Here is a 20,216-nt window from a genome sequence, read left to right as displayed (position 1 = left end):
TAAGTTCTCAGGGCCTGTACACTTGCCACATGCCACAAGCGTACATGGACGGGATGTTGACAAAATGGGCAAATGAAATATTAAAGGTGGAATGAGCGATTGTAAACTAATTCACTTTTTTATCAAATTCAGTTAATATGTCCTCATGTTCCGCTAGCTATCTGTTCTGTGTGTGCTTCAAAAAATCCGGTGTTCCTATACACCCCTGGCTCTGTTAATGGGAAATAAACAAAGGGGCTTGCACTGAGCCATTCCAGCCAATCAGCAACAGAGAGCGTTAGTGCTCATGCAAAGGACAAGGAAAAGAAACAGACGAGAGGGGAGATGGGTGAAAGGGGGCAGTGGGAGAGAGAGACGGTAAATCTGGGTCATGCCAATGGATAGTGTCAATTTAAGCATTGCCAGGTGAAGGAGAAGGAGCGTTCCTACCTTTTGTTGCTGCCAGAGTGTGCAGAGTTTTGAATGGGATTGATTGGGAGATCGCTGATGAGGGATGAAAAGACAAGAGGGTGAACACATGGAAAAAAATTCTAGTGATGACGGTGGAATGTAGTGCACACCATAATTGCATTGTCAAGATAGAGAGATGGCTGAAGACCAGCAAAGATGAGAAGGTCAGAAGAACGACAGGGGCGAAGAGCCGCGTTAACACCGGTAAGGCTTTTCAGTGGTGGAGACTGCAGTCGAGCTCGGAAAGTAATTAAGACCTGGACTTAAACTGTGACTGGCCTGCACCCCATATGACAGGCACACAGAGATGGCCGAGACAGAGACTGACAGGACTTTAAAAACCTTATGGATGTTTTGATGGTTCACCAACTGACCGATGTTATAGCTCACTTGATACCAGGGCACTGCTGCGGCTTCCAACTGGGATTTCTCCAGGTAGATGTAATGGCCAGTCCAACTATAGTGGAGAGACCTTAGAGAGTTGAAAGGCATGAAGATGGATACAGAGTTTTCTCTGTTTCTGCTTGACAGGTGTGTAACATTAGCTTTGCCAATAGATCAGTATTGTTTTGTCTCATCGGCAATTGATTAGCTGTGATAGCTAACCCCAACTGGTTGGTTAGCAACCCGGTACTAGTGTTAGATTGGTGTGTTTGGTATTGTTAAATTACTTGCCATGGACATTCAGCTTACTTTCTAGTTTGCCAAGATACGCTGTTGGTGTCATGTTAGCAATAGCAGCAGGAGAGATGTGAGTAACTCTGTCTGCAGCTGGTGCGCTAGCAATGGGAAACCATCTCGTCCTCTCTGCATGTTAGCTTTGCTGCAGCAAATGTAGCCACAGTTTGCTGTCTTGTTGTGCGCTCTGTATCATGTTATTTATACAAGAAGTTTTAAAGCCACAAACAGACATGAGTTTACTAGCACAGTGAATGGATGCATTTTGAAATGCTATGCCAGGTAATGTTACCTTCCTTTTTAGCTTAGCTACAACCGTACAGTCCAGTTGTCTGTCAATGTAGTTTTGTAAAAACAATTTCAACAACTAACTCTAGTTTTTGCTCCACTGTGTTTATTGTGCCGTGTTTGTGAGCATGTCATATTTTTGATTAATTATATACTAGGTATGTTTTGCTTCAGCTATGAGAAAGAGTATCCATGTCTACGCCGTATAAAACGCCCTGGATTCCACCATTGTGTCGGTGCTTTGGCAATGCGTGCCCATGAATTTCGGAGGCGGATTTTCTGAAGGAGCGTTGAAGGGACAGCTGTTATTTGTTTGCTGAGTTCAAATATCAACAGTTTTCTCCATGACTACTTTCTCTACCTTGAAGTGCCTTAAAGAAGAATTTTGTTGATTTGGGAGGTGTGCTGGTCAGCTCCCATAAAACCCTTCTCTCTAAATACATGTATCTCCACAAAAGCATAATTTGAGGTTTAGAGAATTAATTGACCAATCAGAGCTTAGTGAACTGGATGAAGAATGGGGATGACAATTTTCTTCATAGCTAACTGGCGACCAATCTACACCAATGAAAAATAGAGTCAGAAAAACGGCAAAAAGTGTGGATGAGATCGACTTAGCTTTACAAATTGTTAGACTTTTCTCTAATAAATGTAAGAAGCACATCACATGCTCTTTGGAACTGCAACCACAGCCTCCTTATCGTGAAGTCAAATAAAGGTCTGTCTGATTACCTTACTAACATGCTGAGAAACTGCCTACGACATTTCTTTCCAGCCCAGTGGGTACATTTCAGGTCAGTTTGTGTGTGTTTTATGTGTCCATCCTATATGGTACGCTCATAGCCATCTCATCCCTCACTAACATCAGTTAGTGTTATATTCTGAGAGAACTTCTTTGTGTGCTTTATCATGATAACCGCTATTGAAATTGACCCTGCTCACTCTACTCCACACTTGACTGACTCCACACACAATTTCTTTGCTCTATCTCTATTTAATGATTAGTTACTGTCATTTCAAAGCCAAAATATATATAAGCTTATAAATGGTTCACTGTTCCTGCTTTGGTCTTATCTACAATTTAAAGTGCTTTACATTGCTGGTTTGTGAAGTATGTGGTTGGCGTGTGCCTGCAAAGATATTTGTAGCTCTGGTTTTTTTCAGATGGAACAGAGAGATGAAGGGAAATTGGCGTGAATTCAGAGTAGCACAAAGTGCTCTGCCAGGGTTATAACAGCCATATAGTATCAGTGTGCGCATCTCCCTCAGCTCCCTCAAAAAAAAAAAACCTTTCTCTGCACAGAGCCCAGGCTCTGGGCTGCCACAGTGTGCAATTAGCAGTAATATTATTCCCAGGTTGGACATTAGTCACACACCAAAAGCCAGCCTGAAACAGAGAGTCATAGCATATGTGCATTCTCATTTATTATACTATCAGAAGAGCAGTTTTATGTCTAAGATTCTGTCACTGCCTGTGAGACTGCCACCCTGGGAGTGCTCTGCAGCAGGTATTGTCGACCTGGAGAGATCCCAGGTTGGACAGAAACTGAATAATTAAACAGACGGAGGAGAAGAAGACACCTGGTGGCATCACAGTGAAGGTCAGCAGATGGGTCTGTCACTAATAAAGGAAGCAGATTGTTCGAGTGTTTCAAGATCCAGACAAAAGCAACACTGCTCTGTATCATCATCTGTCACCATCCAGGGATTCAGTAATGCAATACAAACAGAGATCATTTCCACTAATGAAATGCAGTAGTGCTTCAGATTTGTATTGGTTGTTTTTAATTTGTTTATTTTAATTTGACTAGTTTTGTACAGTACGAGTCTGTATCCTATAATCTTTACTGCACAATATAATGCACATAATTTTTATGAGTTACAAAAATGCCCCCAAGTAAAACAGAATATTTCAGTCTAAATAAAGGAATTCCACCTCTTTTCACCTCTAAAGAGCTGGCTGACCTCTGCAGCAGCATATACTATATCCTCTGTTTGGTTCTCTGACCTTTTGACCCCTGAGATGTAGCTTAAGGTTATATTAAACAAAAAGTTGACCCACTCACCCTGTGCTGTGTGAATGGAAAGAAAATGTCTGCCTCAGTTAAAGAAGAGAGGACCATAGGGCAGGAGAGACAGTGAGGAGAGAGAGTCGACTTGAAAATGCAAACCATCCTTTACTTTCTGCTCCCAGACATATCCCATTGTTTCTAATGTAATATAAAGACTTTCCTCTCTCTAACCCAGTCAGAGACTAACTTTTAAGCTTGCATTTGTCATGTCCTTTTAAAAACCAATGAGGCAGCAGTTCATGCTAGAATTGGCCAGCCGACTTCAAGACTATTTAAAACCACTTTCCACTGAATTAGATGCTGTTTCTCCAAGGTGCCAATTATGATTTCGACAACTCTATGAAAGTGGAGGGAAATTAAGGGAGTGCTTCGCTGCCGTTGCAGGAATTAATTCCCACATTTCTTAGTTTAATAGTCACGTGGACAAAGGAGCTGCTAAAATATCTCCAGGGATCTGATCTAGAGGTAGCACATGCTCCTAATATATTCTTTTAAATTAGAGTTCAGCAGCCAGCCATGTGTTAGAGGTCAAACCGCCTTTACACTTGGCCTGTAATGGAAACATTTATCAATATTTCAGCCAAACATAACACTTTTTTAACACATTTATACAACTGAAAAGAGTTTGCAGATTTGATTGCAGGACACGTACATCAGTTGAGTGATGCTAATACAGCATTTATCAATTTTCCTGGTACTGCCTCGTATTAATTAAATTATGCATAACTAATTACTACAAGTTTAATGCAATAATTAATAAACAAACAATACATTGTTAGGGATGAGTAGAACGAAAGCTATTTAACTGATATTTTTTTTTTTTTTTCTCAAATGAAATTGAATTTCATTTCTTGTAGTTTTGTTTGTTCTGCATGTAATAATGCACTCCGGGCTCCAAGTGATAAAATATTAAATGCTTTGGTGACAAGAGGAGATTATTGCACTCAGAAATTTAATGAAGGTGGAGATCAAGAGGAATAAGAAAAGTGATGTTAGGCATTTTCAGATAGTCCTAATGATCACAAAAGTGCTACGGTCTGAAACAAGGTTGATATATGAAATGTGTGGATGAAAAGTAGCTCAATCTAATTACTTTTGTCCTACTTTCAATGAACTTCAGCTTCATCAACTTTCTCTACATCAGCTTTCGGGATAATGATCTTCTCTTATCCCGCTGAGATTTGTAGAAAGAAGGAGTTACCTTTTGAAATAGGGTGCGTTACTTCACTGAAGGCAGATGGATTATCTTAATACCCATCCTGCGGTACTGTTGTGTGTTCTCTGGCCATGTGCACAGTAAGACGGTGGATTAATTTGTATTGCTGTATAAGCCGGTATACTCATCATTTCTTCTTGGAACAGACATGTTCTGCGAAAATAAAGTGAAGTTGAGCAACTCAAACGACGCCTTGCTTTTTGTAACAACATTGTAGGAAAGTGAAACGGGATGTCGTGTTTTCCCTTTTCCATGTGGCATGCTCTCCTGAGAGCTGGGATAAAGTGATGGACAAGCTAATTGTCTGAGGGTAATGGATGCCAGACACTAACAGGTGGATACAAAGAGGCAGTTAGTCATGGATGGCTTAGTTTTTTCCAATGATAATTACACTGACAATGTTCCAACTGTAGTCAGGTCAGCCTGAGGCTAATACCCAACGAAGCTGCATCTATTATCCCCCCCACGTATCCCTGTGACAGAAGATTTTGTGTCCAGGAATGCAGAATTACGTGTACATGAATGATGTCCTGTTGCTTGGATTCAGTCATGAAATCTCATCTATATTCATTGAAATCCTGCTGTCCCCTAAAGGGATGAGGGTTGTTCTGAACTGCATGCAAGTTGTTATTTATTGACACTGCTCGAAATCAAGAACCAGAAACAGGACATATTTATAGGAATTTGCATTACACTGATGTGCTAATGTGATCGTTGAAGGAGATTGTCGAGACCCTCTGGAAAATGCCTCTCATATAAGATGTTGACTGAAATAACTGATGGTGGTACTGTCCTTTGTTTTGAAGGTAATCTGTTTCATTAGGTCTGGTACAGTGAAAGAAGGAAACACTAAAGGGAATGGCTTCAGTTGTCAGGGAAGCTCTCAGAATTTCCCTTCATCTCCCAGAAAGAAACACAAACTCCAGAGGCAAAGAATAAAAATAGCATGAATAATATTAATGTTGATTGCGGATCTTATCTTGAAGGAGTCAATCAGTGAGTGTCTGGCTGCTTGAAAAGGTGTTGAAAAGGAACTGGTTAGCTCCTCCACAGTGAGTGAGGTTGCATTTATGTGAGGATTTAGAGGCTGTTGTGGGTATCCTGACATGCTAGTAGCCTTTTCTCTTTGATTGTGGCTCAGACTTGGGAAGTCTAAATGGGAACTGAATGAGTTGTGACTTACATAATCATGCTGCTGCACGACAACTGGATCAGAGTGAAACTCAACGATATGGCACATATGGAGCATGCTTTGGCCTCCAGCGACTCTAGGATGCTGCCATGGATGCTAAATGAGCTTTGAATCTAATTTAGCCCACGGATGCATACTGATGGACCCGTTCAATGTATTGATAGTACCGTGTTGCTGTGAGTGGTGAAATAAATCCTCATACAGTATGTAGTGAGCGTTGTGGCCGGCTGCTTTCTGCCCTGAGGCCAGGGTCACCAACGCAAAAACAGCTAGACTCCTCACCTTCACGCTGCAGTTTTACAAAACTGTGACAGAGCTGATTACGTGTTAAATGTCACACTTTCCTTTGTGTCGTTATGGATGTGTGAAGAGAGTTGGACATTGTGTCCAAGGTAGCCCATTTATTCCTATAAAAAATGCTCGCCAAGTGGTGGTACGCCAAAAAGATTTTCCGGACTTTTCTGTCACATATGCATTAGAATTAGGTGCAATCAGTGATTATTTTGATTGTCGAATAATCTGCCTGTTATTTTCTTGATTGATCATTTCGTTAGTAAAATCGTAGACAATAGTGAAAAAAGTCCCTCATAATTTCCCAGAGCCTGTTTTGTCTGATCTGTTTACTGTCACACAACACAAAGAAAAGCACAAAATGATGACATTTCTCACGTCATTTTTGCTGGATAATTAATTATTAAAATAATTGCCAATTATTTTTTGTAAATCATTTAATCAATGAATTGTTGCAAATCAAGCCCCTCTCTGGTACTGGTTGACTCCCAACACAGATTACAGGCACCGAAAGGATGTAATGATTCACCTCTTATAGTATTTTTTATTGAACCTGTTATTTTCTTCACTGTGAATCTACTGTTTCTTTTTTATTGTAATTCTTGCTTTTGGGTAAAAAGTCTTTCTGTGCTCACGTCTGTCATGTGACCTGCAGTTTTGACAATGACCACTACTGCACAATCTGGTATTGTCTTGCAGTCAGAATGCCTCATTTTAAAATAGAACAAGTTGGAACATTTTTGCTGTTTTGTCCTGAACAACCTCATTTACTTGAATGAAAAAATCTGGCATGTGCCTGTCATGGTTGTCGATTTTTTGTGTGTGCTTTTTATTTTTTATTGTTACAGCTAAAACATTTTCTCTTCTTAGAATAAATGTGGGGGATTGTGTGGATTGTTTTCATAAGTAGGACCTATGTTTTCACTGGCACCTCTGCCTCTGTGTCCTCTGTGTCCTCTCACTGAGCTTTAATGTGCTTATTGTTCTGCTCACGTGGAAAAACTCAAGGACAGTATGGTTTATGTGAAGTGTGGTTGTGAATTACCATGCATTTATCTTCTTTCTGCTCTTTTCTTATGGGATTTTCTAATTAAAATGCATACGACAGGTAGCATTTAGATACATGTACAAAATAAGATGGAACTTCCCTTTAAGCTGCAGTCTTGAAATTCAGTGAAATTAAACATGCTTGTATATGATTTTGATGTGTGATTGTTTCCCTCTCCCACAGGAACCTCTTGGACCGAGACACCTTCACCAAATCAGACCCATGTAAGTTTTTTATGATGCTAATTGCAGTTTAGCTTTTCCCTGCTCAGAATATGGTTCATTGACACCTCCCCTGCTCTTGTAAAGCTTTACTTTTTACTTTTGCTGAACTGAACTTTGATTCGGTTTACTCTGCTGTTTCAAAGTGTTCCTTCAATAACTGCATATCATTTGCACAGTAATGTGACAACCTCTCCTCACCGAGAGCTACAGAAAGTACCTTAATGCATGCAGGGTATAAACGCCAGCCTTTGAATACAAATGGGTATGTATTGGTGAGACACGTAGGGAAGTGCCATAAAGGCATTTTCTTTGATACTCCCTGCAGGATAGAGAATGAAAGGGGCATTTACCATAATAGGGAGGAGGTTGAAGCCCTTTGTGCACATAAGCTACTGGGAACATATCACACCTGCCCTGTTTTGTATTCGCCCGAAGATGAACCTTGGGATATATGACAGGTCACGTAGCGTTCGCCCGCCTCTGCTGCATTTGAAGTCGCAAAATCAAATTGGAATCAGGAGAATCCCACCGTTAAGAAATTGTGTTTTGATTGCATGGCTTAAATTGTGCTCCAGGAGATTTCAATCTTGCTTCAGCACCCAGAATTTGATGCAGTGCAGCATCATCAAGCTTGGCACTTGATTATGCTGTCAGGGCGTGGCAGGATAATTAATGATGAATGTTGTCAAAGGGGGAACAAAACAAACACTATTTGAAGAAGTGGGCTGCTTGATTGAGCTTGTTTAGTGACAATGTATTCCTCTGCTCTCCCTTTCTATTTCTTTTTACCCCCACCCCCACCTCCTCTTTTCCCAGTGGTTGTCTTGTACACCCAGGGCGTGGAGTCCAAACAGTGGAGAGAGGTAAGAGATCACAGCCGTCGCTCTGTCAACACAACTCAATCAGCCTGTCTCCTCGCCACGAGAGCCTGCTCTCTGTTTACAACCTCTCTCCCTACACACACGCACACACACACACGCACACACACATTCCTCCTGCTCACTCTCAAGGTAAATGCTTTGAGTGCCAATCATTTGCAATTGATTGACCCTGTGAATATCCAAGTGCTGGTCAGCACTGTGTTAGCTATGACTGATGGCTGATTAAGGTGACAGCTACACGTCTCGATAAAGATTTGCCTCTGCGTCAAAGTCCTCTCTGGCTGTTGGCCACTGGGCCTTAATTAGACCAGAGGGGCTGTTAAAGTGGAGGAAGGCAGAGATTACAGCAACACAGAGGGTCCCTCTGGGAATATTATTTGTCCTGCTAATCTCAAAGGATAGACATACACAGAAATGGCAACTTGAATGACATCTCAATGGGGAATACTTAATTTAAGATTTTTTTCCCCCACTCTTTTGGTCTAAGGCAACCCAACCATTCGCTATGAGCATGAAACACTCTTCAATCGCTGAAAGCCAGCCAAGTCAGAAATAACAACACAAAATAACAATGCAATCAATACTGTATATACGTGCTTCCTAACAGGAATGCTTTGCAAGTTTAGAATATTTTGCTTCTGCTTTCACACTCAAATCCTTTGTGATTGATGTTTATTGACTCTACAAAGAGCCTGGTGTCACGCTGGTGCGCAGCGGAGTGTCACAACAGATTTCCAGCATACAAAGTGAAGATTTCAGTGATAATCTTGTGTTTTGGTGGGTGTTGGCTCTTAAAAATAGAGGAAAATTTAAAGCAGGTTTTAGTTGATAACATAGATTTCAACTTAGAGTACAACAATTTGAGAAATAGGCTTATTTGCTTTCTTGCGGAGAGGCAGATGATAAGATTGATATCGCTCATGTCTGTATGGTAAATATGAAGCTACAGCCAGGAGACCATAAGCTTACCTTAGCAGGAAGACTGAAAGCATGAAACAAATAGCCTGGCTCTGTCCAAAGATAAAAAAAATGTGAAAACCAGCACATCTGAAGCTTGATTATTAACTCGTTATATATTGTTTGTTTCATCCATACATAAACCAAAGTGAAAAAACATTAAGTCGTGGTTTTATGTGGCTTATTTGATGGCCAGGTATCTTCCAGGAGTCTCCGCTGGTTATGTGGTCCAGATCCTCCAGAGTGGTATCACTCTTCTCATCTTATTGTTGGCAAAAGAGAGTGAAAAACTGTATTTCCCAAAATGTTAAACTATCACTTTCACCCTCAAACAATCTTTGAAGAAGTGAAGAAGTGCCAAGCTGCCAAACAAGTGATCCTCACAGAGACAGAGCTACAGCAGCAGCACACACAGAGACAGGCGCATCACGTGTAAATTAAAGTCATGACAGTGCTACTAACTTTTACACTCTGTAATTCATCTTGAGAATTGTTGTTCACTGAAGCATTTTTTAATGTGTTCACTTTAATTTAACCTCTGTAGGTCTGTATTGTAGTTATTTGTTTGTGTTGTCTGTGTGTAATGTGTTTGTGATTGTTGTTTCTTCTAACCTGACGGCGTAATAAATTTCACAGCAGGGACAATTAAGACGAATGATTGATTGATTGAGAGATCAGTTGGATGTTTGATTAATTGATCTGCTGATTAACTGAGTAAGCTCAGTGTTTCATTGCTTAAAAAATCTCTCCACAGCGTTAACCACTTGAATTAGCAAATAACACTTGAGCTGTCTGATGATAATGTTTGCTCTCATGTCTTTCAAGGGCGGGCCCTGGCTCACAAGAGAAAACAAATAAATCTTGCTGTTGCAACACACTGATGTTCTTTTATAAAGCCGGAGAGTAGTTTTTGCTGATTAACATGCAAATGTACATGTGTATCAAGTGCGATGTTCATGGGAGAAGAGCCTCCTACAGCTGTCACCTCTGGTTACACTGCCCCACCTCGAGCTTACAAACTGTGGGCGCAGCCTGAATGTGTCTCCCTGGAAGAGATAAAGGCCTGTGTTGTTGTTGCAGGGGACAGCTGGCTTTGTGAGCACCAGAGTCAAGCTGTGCAGTATTGATAAAGCTAAGCGCCTCTTTTGCCCCCTTCCCTTGTCATAAAATTTGTCTTTGTTCTTCCCAGAGTAGATATGGTCGGTCAGAGCACCTTTCACTGTGACGCCAACTGTCTTTAATCCAGTTACAAACTGTGAGCGAGTCGCTCACATCCCTCCATCAAGAGAATAATATCAAGACAAATGTTATGGTTAAATTGTGTTTTGATTCTAGGAAGATGTCATGATCAGCTCCTCTTTAGACCTCTGCCCCCATGACTAATTATTATTACCATCTGTGGTTGAATATATAAAACTGTAGCTGCAACCCATAATTCTTAGCATGTGGCTTTAAAGTCTTAATCTTCGACTCCCTTGTCTATAATTACTCCTACTGCCTGTCAGGTTTCCCTCTGTCTACCACTTCACTCAGCTGAGCAGCTGACACAATATAACCTTCCTAAATTCAAGCAAAGCCAGGCCTTTCCAAGTCTAGTTAAACTCCTAGATGTCAGTCTTTCAATCCGATGAATTTTCTGGCATTCCAGCTCACAATTTATTCTAGTTAGGGTTATTGGAGGAGAAGAAGTGAACACTGCCAGTGCCCAGATATCCCCTTACCCCATTTTTTATTTCTGTTGACAGTTAATTGTAGTGCTTTCGCAACTCTGGCTTTTCAGGCTGACTGTGTACTTGCCAAGGTAGGAATAATATGTGGAGTGGGAGATCTGTTATTTCCTCTGGTGGCTGTTCTTTGTTCTGCTGCTGATTTGTCTTCCTTTGTTAAGTTTGGCCTGAGACCAAAGTGAATATGCTATTGGCCTCTTGCTGCCACATTCAGCTCTTCTAATTTTGCTCAGCGGAGATTTCACCTCCTTTGCATCTGCTGGAACAGAGCGTGAGAAGAGGTTGTGCCACACAGTAGTTAAACTTTTATAGGCTGAGACACAGGTTTATTTTTGACGGCAGGTTACACTTCAGCAAACCCACTCTCTCTGACTGTCATATGTTATGCACAATCCAGCTTGACCGTCTTTGCATTTGTATAGGCATCCATCCGTTAAACATATTATGCAGGTGTAACCTTACTCCCCCCCCCCCCCCCCCCCCCCCCCCCCCGTTAAGTCTGACTTTGAGTTTCCCCCGACTGGATGTAATCACAAAGGTGTGAGTCTGTAATGCTGCTGTTTCATCTCTTCATTAAGCCCTAATCCTGTCATTATTAACTCACTCTGTCAGTTTATGGTAACATGTTGTACTGGGGGATCTTTTATTTATGCAGCTCAACCTCAGCTCCCTGACTTGACTGAATTATTCATTTTGGATACAATTAATGTGTGTGAGCTTGTGCAGGGGTTTGCAACACTCTGTGTGTCTGTTGATTTGTTTATCAGCACATCACCTCATCAGATGGTCTTGCTCTGTAACACTGACAAATCCTTTTTGGGTGTCTATACTGGCAGGTTGCCATATTCCTCTGAAAACCAGGGAGCAGGAGATGGTTTGCTGTCTTCCCATCACTTAAGACAGTTCTGCTGTGTAAAGACAAAATGTGAAAGTGACTGTTTTTCTTTGCATTTGTCCAGGCTCTCCTATCCTGTGTCCATTGTTTTGAAGTGGCTCTGAGAGTGACAGTGGTGTGAATGTGCTATTAATTAAATGAGTGTAATTGGTCTCAATAAAGTGCCTTCCTCAGGCTTGTTCACCCCCACCACAACGAGAAGAGGTGGAGAAGAAGAGCCGGCGCTGTGTGATCACTGACTTCTGTTAATCAAATCTGAGTTTATCTTATGCAGTGAATTCACACGGCTGTGAGGAGAAGATGGAGGGGGTGGGGTGAGGTAATAGAGCAGTACATGTAGTTTCTGAGCGACTGCATGATGTGTTGTCTCTAAGCTCTGTTCTCTCATCTTCCTCATCTTCCCCCCTTCTCTCCGGGTTCTGATTTAGTTTGGCAGAACAGAAGTGATAGACAACACACTAAATCCAGACTTTGTCAGGAAGTACATCCTGGACTACTTCTTTGAGGAGAAGCAGAACCTGCGCTTTGACGTGTGAGTTATTTCGTTTGATCTGGTCCTCTGAGGACACACACACCTCGGTGTGTGTGTTTCAGATGTGCCGCCCTCTTCTAACCCAGTCCTCCAGTTTCTCCTTTTGTTTCCATCACCGGCTTAATATCTTCTTCCGCATTCATTCTGCCTCTTTCCCCATCTATCTCTTCATCCCTTCGGTCTCTAAATTTCTGTCTTCGAGTCACTTTTCTTCTCTCTTCCCTGGCTCTCTCCTGAGGAATTATTCATCGGTGCAGTGTCTCAATAGTCAAAGAGATTGGTATAAGGGTGATAAATATTTCATAAAAAGTTTTATCCTAAATCTCCCTGCTGCTAAGCAAAGCAAATGTCTAAAACCAAGTCCCGTAAATTGCACAGACACCCCTGTCCTCCCCTCGTTCACACATAGCTGCCTTTCTCCTCTTGAAAAGGCCAGACCAGTGAGAGGGTCAGGAAGGTGCGGTTTCATTTTGAGATATCCCAGAACAGAGTCACTATCATTTTCTCCTGTCCCCCATCCACAAGTAGAACAGATATGACTCCAAAGAATCTGTACTTTTTTTTCCCCCTCTCTTTGAGCATGAAGTCCCTGGTGGACTTCCAGGATGTATCCAGGACTGCACTGCAAATCTCTGAGGATTTTTAGTCACTTAATGAATTCATTAGGCATGCTATCATGATATGACTCTGGAACAGGAAAGGAGGGAGTGCATCCCCTCACAATTAGTGTTACTCATTTACATCTCTCTTTTATCGCAGAGGTGGGAGCCAGGGTATACTGAGGTTTAATTACTTTTACATTAAGTTTGACTGGCAGATGCTCAAAACTTTCTAGGCATCGTTAGATTGTTTCAATATGATCCCACAGGTGTAGAACCAAAATTACATTCATAAACTATGGAATGACTTCCTAAATTAACTGTCACATTTATTGCATACATTTCCCCCCCCCCTCGGCCGCTCCCTTTTGCTTCCCCAATGACCCAGGTGTGTGATTGACAGGCAGAAAATGTCCGCACTGCAGCCAGTATCTTTTTATTACAGTCAGTGGTAATGTGTATGGTCTTCTGTTGTCTTGCCCACATCTTTGCCTCTGTGATGTGTGGTCTCTGTGATTTCAGGTATGATATTGACTCAAAAAGTCCAGATCTGGCAAAGCATGTAAGTGAAGAACTTTTCTTTATCTGTGGATCAGGACCTCAACTTTATACACTGCCCTTAAATTTGTTTGACTTGTTATCAGTGCATGTCTCTAATATTGAGGTTCTGTGCAAACCAAAGTTTGTGGCTTCAAAACGCTCAAATATATTTTGGAATAATGAGTGAATTATGCTTCATCTGCCAAAAAATAGTTTATTTTTCTTTACCTTCGACCATCTGCTTCAGTTTGGAAAATGAAGTACTTCATTCCTCCAGAGCTATAATAATTAAAATTTCATTGGCATCTGGCATATCCTCATTACATTTTTGTTTTAAATGAGAAATGAAGCAATCAAAGCTTTTCAACACATTTCCATGTGTGCTCTTTAGTGTTGTTTGCAATTTAGATTTTCATTTCCAAGGCAGCAGCTAGGTATTCAAAACAATGTGCGTTTATTTAAAAATGGAAGCTTTGTCTGGAAGGGACAGTACTGTATTGTACAACATATATTCAGTTAAACAGCTGAATGTATGTTGGTGTCACCATTTATGCTAAAAGCTTTGATGAATATACTCCTCATACTATAGAGACACATAAAGAATATATTTGCAGCACTTGGTTTGCATACTACCAAAATTTTCATCATTAACCATGTGTCTGTCACTGCGATGCTTTTACTGTGGACACAAACTGTCCTTTGTGTGAAACTTTCTGCCTTCATTGCTTTTTCTTCTCTCACGTTCCTTCACTTTCCTTTTCTCTGTGACTCTGTGACGCTGTGACTCTTCTGTCTATCTGCACTTTCACATATCCACTTTTGCTCTTCCTTCTTGCACTTGGTTGATGACAGTCTGGTATTTGAGTCGTGTGCTTTCTGTTCCATGATATGCTCTGTTGTGTCACTGCGGCTGCCTGGTCTCTCTCTTTTCCTCCTCCTTCTCCACCTCGGAAGCCAACCGACTTTAACGTACGTGTCTGCCTCAGATGTCCTTATTCATAACCGTACAATACTTATAACGATGCTTAACTCCTCACCAACTCTCCTTCTTACCCCCGTGACCCATCTGAACGCCCCCATCCTTTGCCCCAACATGCCTCTCTCTCTCTCTCCATCCCACTTTATTCTCCCCCACATGGCAGGACTTCCTGGGACAGGTCCACTGTACACTGGGAGAGATTGTGGGCTCACCTGCCAGTCGCCTGGAGAAACCTTTGGGGTAAGAGCTCATTTTTCTGTAAATCACACTCTGATTTTGCACAATCATGTCAAGAATAAGAGCCACTCAGAGCTAGAAAGAGGGTTTTATTTTACTTATTTTCTCAATGAGACAGAACATTTTCAACTTTGCAAACACGACTTTTCAGATATTATCAGATAATGAAAACTCAGTGCCACCTCTCAAATGTGCAACCCATTCAATGTGATGTGGCTCTCCTGCAGGATTTCACGCACTGCAACAAAGACGCAGCAACGATGAATATATCTGCCTTCTAAAGCCATTGGTTTCATACAATACGCTGCAAATTTGGACTTGTGTGCTTGGAAAGGTGATGGGTTATTGAACACGACCGGGGGCTTCCTCATTGCAATTACTGTCATTAGGGAGGCGATTTAGTACGGAGGCTGGATTGAGGAGCCCTAGACAGACATGATGGACAAAAGTATTGATTCTGCAGCTTCACTAGGGCACCTTGATCACTGCTGAAACTCTGCACTGATGCAACACCAAATTTAGCTGCAACAGAGGGTGATGATGATGATGATATGGTTGTCGGTGTGGACCACGGTTTACAAACTGAAGAAATGAGAAACACTCACTTGTGCAGCTATTAACTGTGCAAACAGTATTCATGTCAGGGAGTAGCAATTCAGAAACACAGGAAAAATATAGGTTGCTTCAGATTTTCTGATCCTGAGGCTACACTTTTATTCAGCCCTGTCCTTCTTAGGCATCCGTGCCGGCACCAGCTGTGGCCAGAAGCATGATGTTTTCAGGTTGTCCATCCCATTCTCGTGAACACAATAAATCAGGAATGCCTTGAGGGAATTTCTTAAAGTTATTATTTTTTGGGCTTTTATGCCTTTATTATAGTTCAGTGGAGACTGACAGGAAAGGGGGTAGAGAGGGGAATGACATGCAGGAAAGAGTCGGACCGATCGGGAGTCGAACCGGTGCCCGCCTGCTAAGAGCGTCTTTGTGCCCAAATGGTATGCACCCTAACCACTCGACTACCGGGCCGCCCGAGGGAATTTCAGACTTTCCCTTAGACTCAGGGATGAACTGATTAGAAATTGATGGTTAAAGGTCAAAGGGCACGTTTTGGCCATAACTCAAGAATTAATAATTATGTCAAAACTCTGCATAAATGTCTAATAGGATAAAATTATGAAGTGAAGACATTTTATATCCAAAAGGTCAAAGCTCAACCTCACTGTCGCTTCACTGACAGCATAATGTCTGTTCTGACCATTATTCAACACCATAAGTCTTCACTACCTATATCATATGAGTGTGGACAGACATGGGTGTAAACTGCACCTTGGGTGGAGGCATACAAGGTTGTGATTCTAGTTGAATAGCTAAACAGTATCCATGGAGTTTTCCTCCCCACCTGCTATAGTCGACAGCTCAGAAGTTGTTTAATGGCTATGTGCTCCATTTCCTTCTCATGCATCCTGATGTGACAGAGCCTCTCTGGACTGCAGCTTTGAGGAATGGCTTCCACAGGGACTGAGGAAATCTGTTAGCCATGCTTAAACAAGCCCTCCCAAGGCACACTGCATCCAATGACCTGCTTAAGAAGCACATCAGCACCCCTTTTCCTATTTTTCACACTTCATCTCTCCTTCCAACCACCAGACTCTTTTTTTTCTAGCTTGACCCCCTTTTGCTTTTTGTTTTCCCCGAACCTCTCCCTCGCTCTCCTTCTGCCTTCCGCTCCCTTTCCCATCAAGCACACGCACACAAATGTTTATTACTATACTTGTGAGAACTTTTGTTCCCATATTGGTGATGAATCCCCACATGTCAGACTTTGAACACAAATTTCCCACCTCAGAGTAAACATATCTCCTATGAAATACATTCATACAGGATACTACTAATTTGCTTTTCCTAATATATTTTGGACGGAATGTAATGCTGTGTGCATCATTTAGATGACGTTTTACGTAAAGTGTGACGTCCTCATACTGCGCTGAAATCATAGGGAGAAGTTTGGACTTGCTCAGAACAGTGGGAGACGCTGGAGACCAAGGTTCATGTCGTCCATGAGACTTGGTTCAGGTTGGGGAAAGTTCATGTCGTGTTTAGATAATGAACCAGTCACCATGTTCCAGTGCTGTTTCTAGTTCAATCTTTCCCTCACCCTAATTCAAGTGCTTGTGTTGCCTAAACATAACCATTAACACATAAATCATGCTGTAGATGCCAGGAGTTGATATTGCAGGAAAACAAAGAAATCATGTTATTTTTGCATTGGGAAGTTTTTTGTCGATCAATAAACATGTACTCTGGGCGACCCGATAGCTGAGTGCTTAGCATGTGTACCACATGAGCGCAAACACTCTAAGCATTTGACTCCTGACCGGCCTGAGTCTTTCCTGCATGCCATCCCCCTTCTCTCTGCCCCTTTTCTATCACTCTCTATTGTCCTATCAAAAAAATATCATAAAATAAAAAAATGTATAAAATAAACATGAACTCCGAGCAGTATTGCACTACGCCATCGCAATTGCAAACTAGCTGTATATGAATTGAAGATTCAGGAAACTAGGTTGTATATGTGCACCAAATATTCCTCATACTGTGGGATTCCTTGAATACACATTGTGGTGAATACATTACCCATACACACAGCTTTTCCTTTCATATAAGCATAAACATAACCTGTGGCTTATACTTGGCACAACATCTTACCTCAATCATTTCTGAATTTGTATACACTGAGCACATGGGGACAAACGTAATCTTCTGTAATCACTTCTGAGCAGATTTCCACAGACTTATTTTCCTGGGGGAAAATAACAGGTCAGATAAAATGTATGGCTTTTCTCATGTGACTTTATTAAGATGGAAACGTACGCCAGTGGAAGGCATATAAGCTATGAAACACTGAACTGACACAGCGGCACAAACCTTTCCTGTTTATAATATGGTTTAATGAGAGGCATGTATCAAAGTAATTGGTAGCTGAGGAAATGCAAAGCTAAATGATTGAGTGATGTGGGTGAATATCATCTTTTACTGAAAAACATGTTCGCTGTCATGCAGCTCTCATGGCTGTGATTATGTTTATAGCCTGTGGGAATGAATCATGATATGGCTCTATAGGTGACATGATAATAGAGTTCATTATACAAAATAGCAGTAACCTTTTCTGTTTTTATGGTGAATTATACCACACACTAGAGCATATGAATGCAGCACAACATTAGCATGTTAAACCCATTAGCCTACTGTGACTGTGCCCTCGCGCTGTATGATCGAAGCAGGAAATGAACTGTAAGCAAAACCACAATGACTGTTGTGATTGTGCTGGCTGCACCCATGGGAGCCAAGGGAGGAAGCAGATTCATAGAAATGTAGAAAATAATATATAAAAAACGTTCATACTCAACTGAATAAATTTGAAGCCGTAGCTCACATCAAAGGCTCACCTGAACTTGTGTCCCACCTGTGGCAAACAAACCATCATCAAAAGGAAAAATCTTGTATTTCATTTGTGTCTGCAACTCTGCATAAAGAGTTGTAACTGAGTAGGATGTTTATAAAAATGTTTATATAATAGCAAAGTACAGTGAGCGACTTCAAGTGTGCTCCGCGTGTCATTCACTTTTTAGCTCACATGAGAGATCAGCTTGTCTCTGTGCCCAAAAATGTAATTTTTGTGGTCTTATACATTAAACCTCTACAATTCTCCATTTATATGAAGATGAAGTTAAAGTTAAATCCAGGCACTGCTAGAATATACCTTGGACATTGAGATGCCATGGCAGTTTAATGTAATATTGATTTTATGTCTTTGGTTCTGTTATCAGTGTGGCAGCGTACGTTCCTGTATTTGCTTTTAGCCTTCACCACAAACTGCTGAAATATGTCTTTACAGCTCTACAGAGGCTTCACCACAGTGGTACTTTAAATGCAAAACTTCAAAGTCAAAGGCCAAGCAGAAATTTGATTTAAGTGAGCCCACGGGTGGAGTTAAAAAATGAAATGATGAAAACAGAGAAGATAAAAGTATAGTTAAACTGATAAATTTACTCTTGAATTCTCACTTGTTTTGATAAAGGCATGATTTGATTAAAACTAAAATTAGAGCCTTGCTGTAAATCATTCACATCACATCATCAGTGTCACAGGCCATGTCCAACCAGCTCTATGATGACAATAATTACACCTGCTTTGAATAATTATATTTCCTTGAATATGCATTTGCTGGGCCCACCTCTTTTTGTTCTGCTGCTTGACTCATGTTAAAATGGTCAACATCAATAAAGCAGCAGAAAGTCTTGAGAAAAAGTAAACTAAATGTCCACCTCACACTGTTGATGCGGACCGGAGCTCCAAATGGCTCCAAAGTGGGTCTGTCACATTCAGCTGTGTGACGGGGCCTCAGGGAACATAAAGTCAGAGCAATGAAGAGTGAATTTTTAACATTATGCTTTGATTGGCACATTGGCTGGTGCACACGTTAAATGATGACCACTCACATCAGTGCCGATGTTGAAGGATAAAGCAGCGGACAGAGTGATGAATGACACTGTTTTTTTGTTGTTTTTTTTTTTACACTGAGGTCTGGTTCTGCTTTCATCAAATCAAGCTTACTTTAATTCAACTCTCTACCAAAACAAGTCAACAGTTTCCAGCTCTGAAACACAAGATTGCATCAAATTAAATCAATTTTGTTATTATAGTATAGATTTTATTATAACTCCTCAAGCTCTCATCCCACTGAGGAATACACATCCTTTCAACATTGTATCTGTGCTCATTTTTCTCTACGGATCATTTTTACTCCCTAATCGAGTTTGAGATTAGGTATTAAATACAGCAACACCCATACAAAGTAATACAGTCTGTAACAACAGCAGTGCAGTAAAAACTGTGTTAAATGTTTGATATTTGTTAAGAATGAGAGGCGCTGATTCAATACTGTGGTTATCTGAGCTGCGGTTTCTAGTGTTGGGGTAGATTGCATTTTAAAAGTTTAGGTTGCACTTGCTTACAATACAGCTTACTACTGTATTACATACAGTACTGTACTATATAGCTGGTTTCCTTGGAAATAATGCCCAGATACTACTATTGGGAATAAGCTAGCTGCCTAGCTTGGATGTTAGTTGCTGAATTGTACCATGTCGTGCACGTGTGGATGCATCTGTGTTTGTTATGTTTCTCGGCTGACATTTTTTTTCAGTTTTTTCCTTTAATTTGTCACCTGTTTATAGTCAGGGCCTTATAGTAATGAGATAATGTATAGACTGAAGATGAACCTAATTTAAAACCGCCTCACCACAATAATCAAAATCAACAATCAAAACAGAAAGCTGAATTAGATCTTTACAATGTAATGCTCACAATATTTTTAGTCGCTGTGTCAAGTAGCAGAGCTGTGACTCAC

The 20,216-nt window shown here is 41.0% G+C and overlaps 1 protein-coding gene across 3 annotated transcripts in view; it reads left to right on the top strand.

Annotated features, from left to right (window-relative positions):
• The window catches only part of cpne5a (copine Va), a 73,789-nt gene that overhangs the window by 8,854 nt on the left and 44,719 nt on the right, over positions 1-20,216 (top strand). The window contains exons 1-7 of one of the 3 annotated variants that reach the window (XM_071476057.1): positions 663-981; positions 7,419-7,459; positions 8,276-8,322; positions 12,348-12,451; positions 13,573-13,612; positions 14,545-14,559; positions 14,733-14,809. In XM_071476057.1, the coding sequence (XP_071332158.1) occupies positions 941-981; positions 7,419-7,459; positions 8,276-8,322; positions 12,348-12,451; positions 13,573-13,612; positions 14,545-14,559; positions 14,733-14,809 (365 nt within the window). In that variant the 5' untranslated portion in view covers positions 663-940. Of the gene's footprint in view, positions 1-662; positions 982-7,418; positions 7,460-8,275; positions 8,323-12,347; positions 12,452-13,572; positions 13,613-14,544; positions 14,560-14,732; positions 14,810-20,216 lie in introns of those variants that run through there. The other 2 variants (XM_071476055.1, XM_071476056.1) reach the window with 2 other exon arrangements.

The sequence above is a fragment of the Trachinotus anak genome, unplaced genomic scaffold (assembly GCF_046630095.1).
Source record: "Trachinotus anak isolate AG129_WGS33_773 ecotype Australia unplaced genomic scaffold, CSIRO_AGI_Tana_v1 ptg000004l, whole genome shotgun sequence".
In the NCBI taxonomy this organism is placed as follows: domain Eukaryota; kingdom Metazoa; phylum Chordata; class Actinopteri; order Carangiformes; family Carangidae; genus Trachinotus; species Trachinotus anak.
Note: the sequence above shows the minus strand (reverse complement) of the source record. Positions and strands in the feature narration are given on the sequence as shown.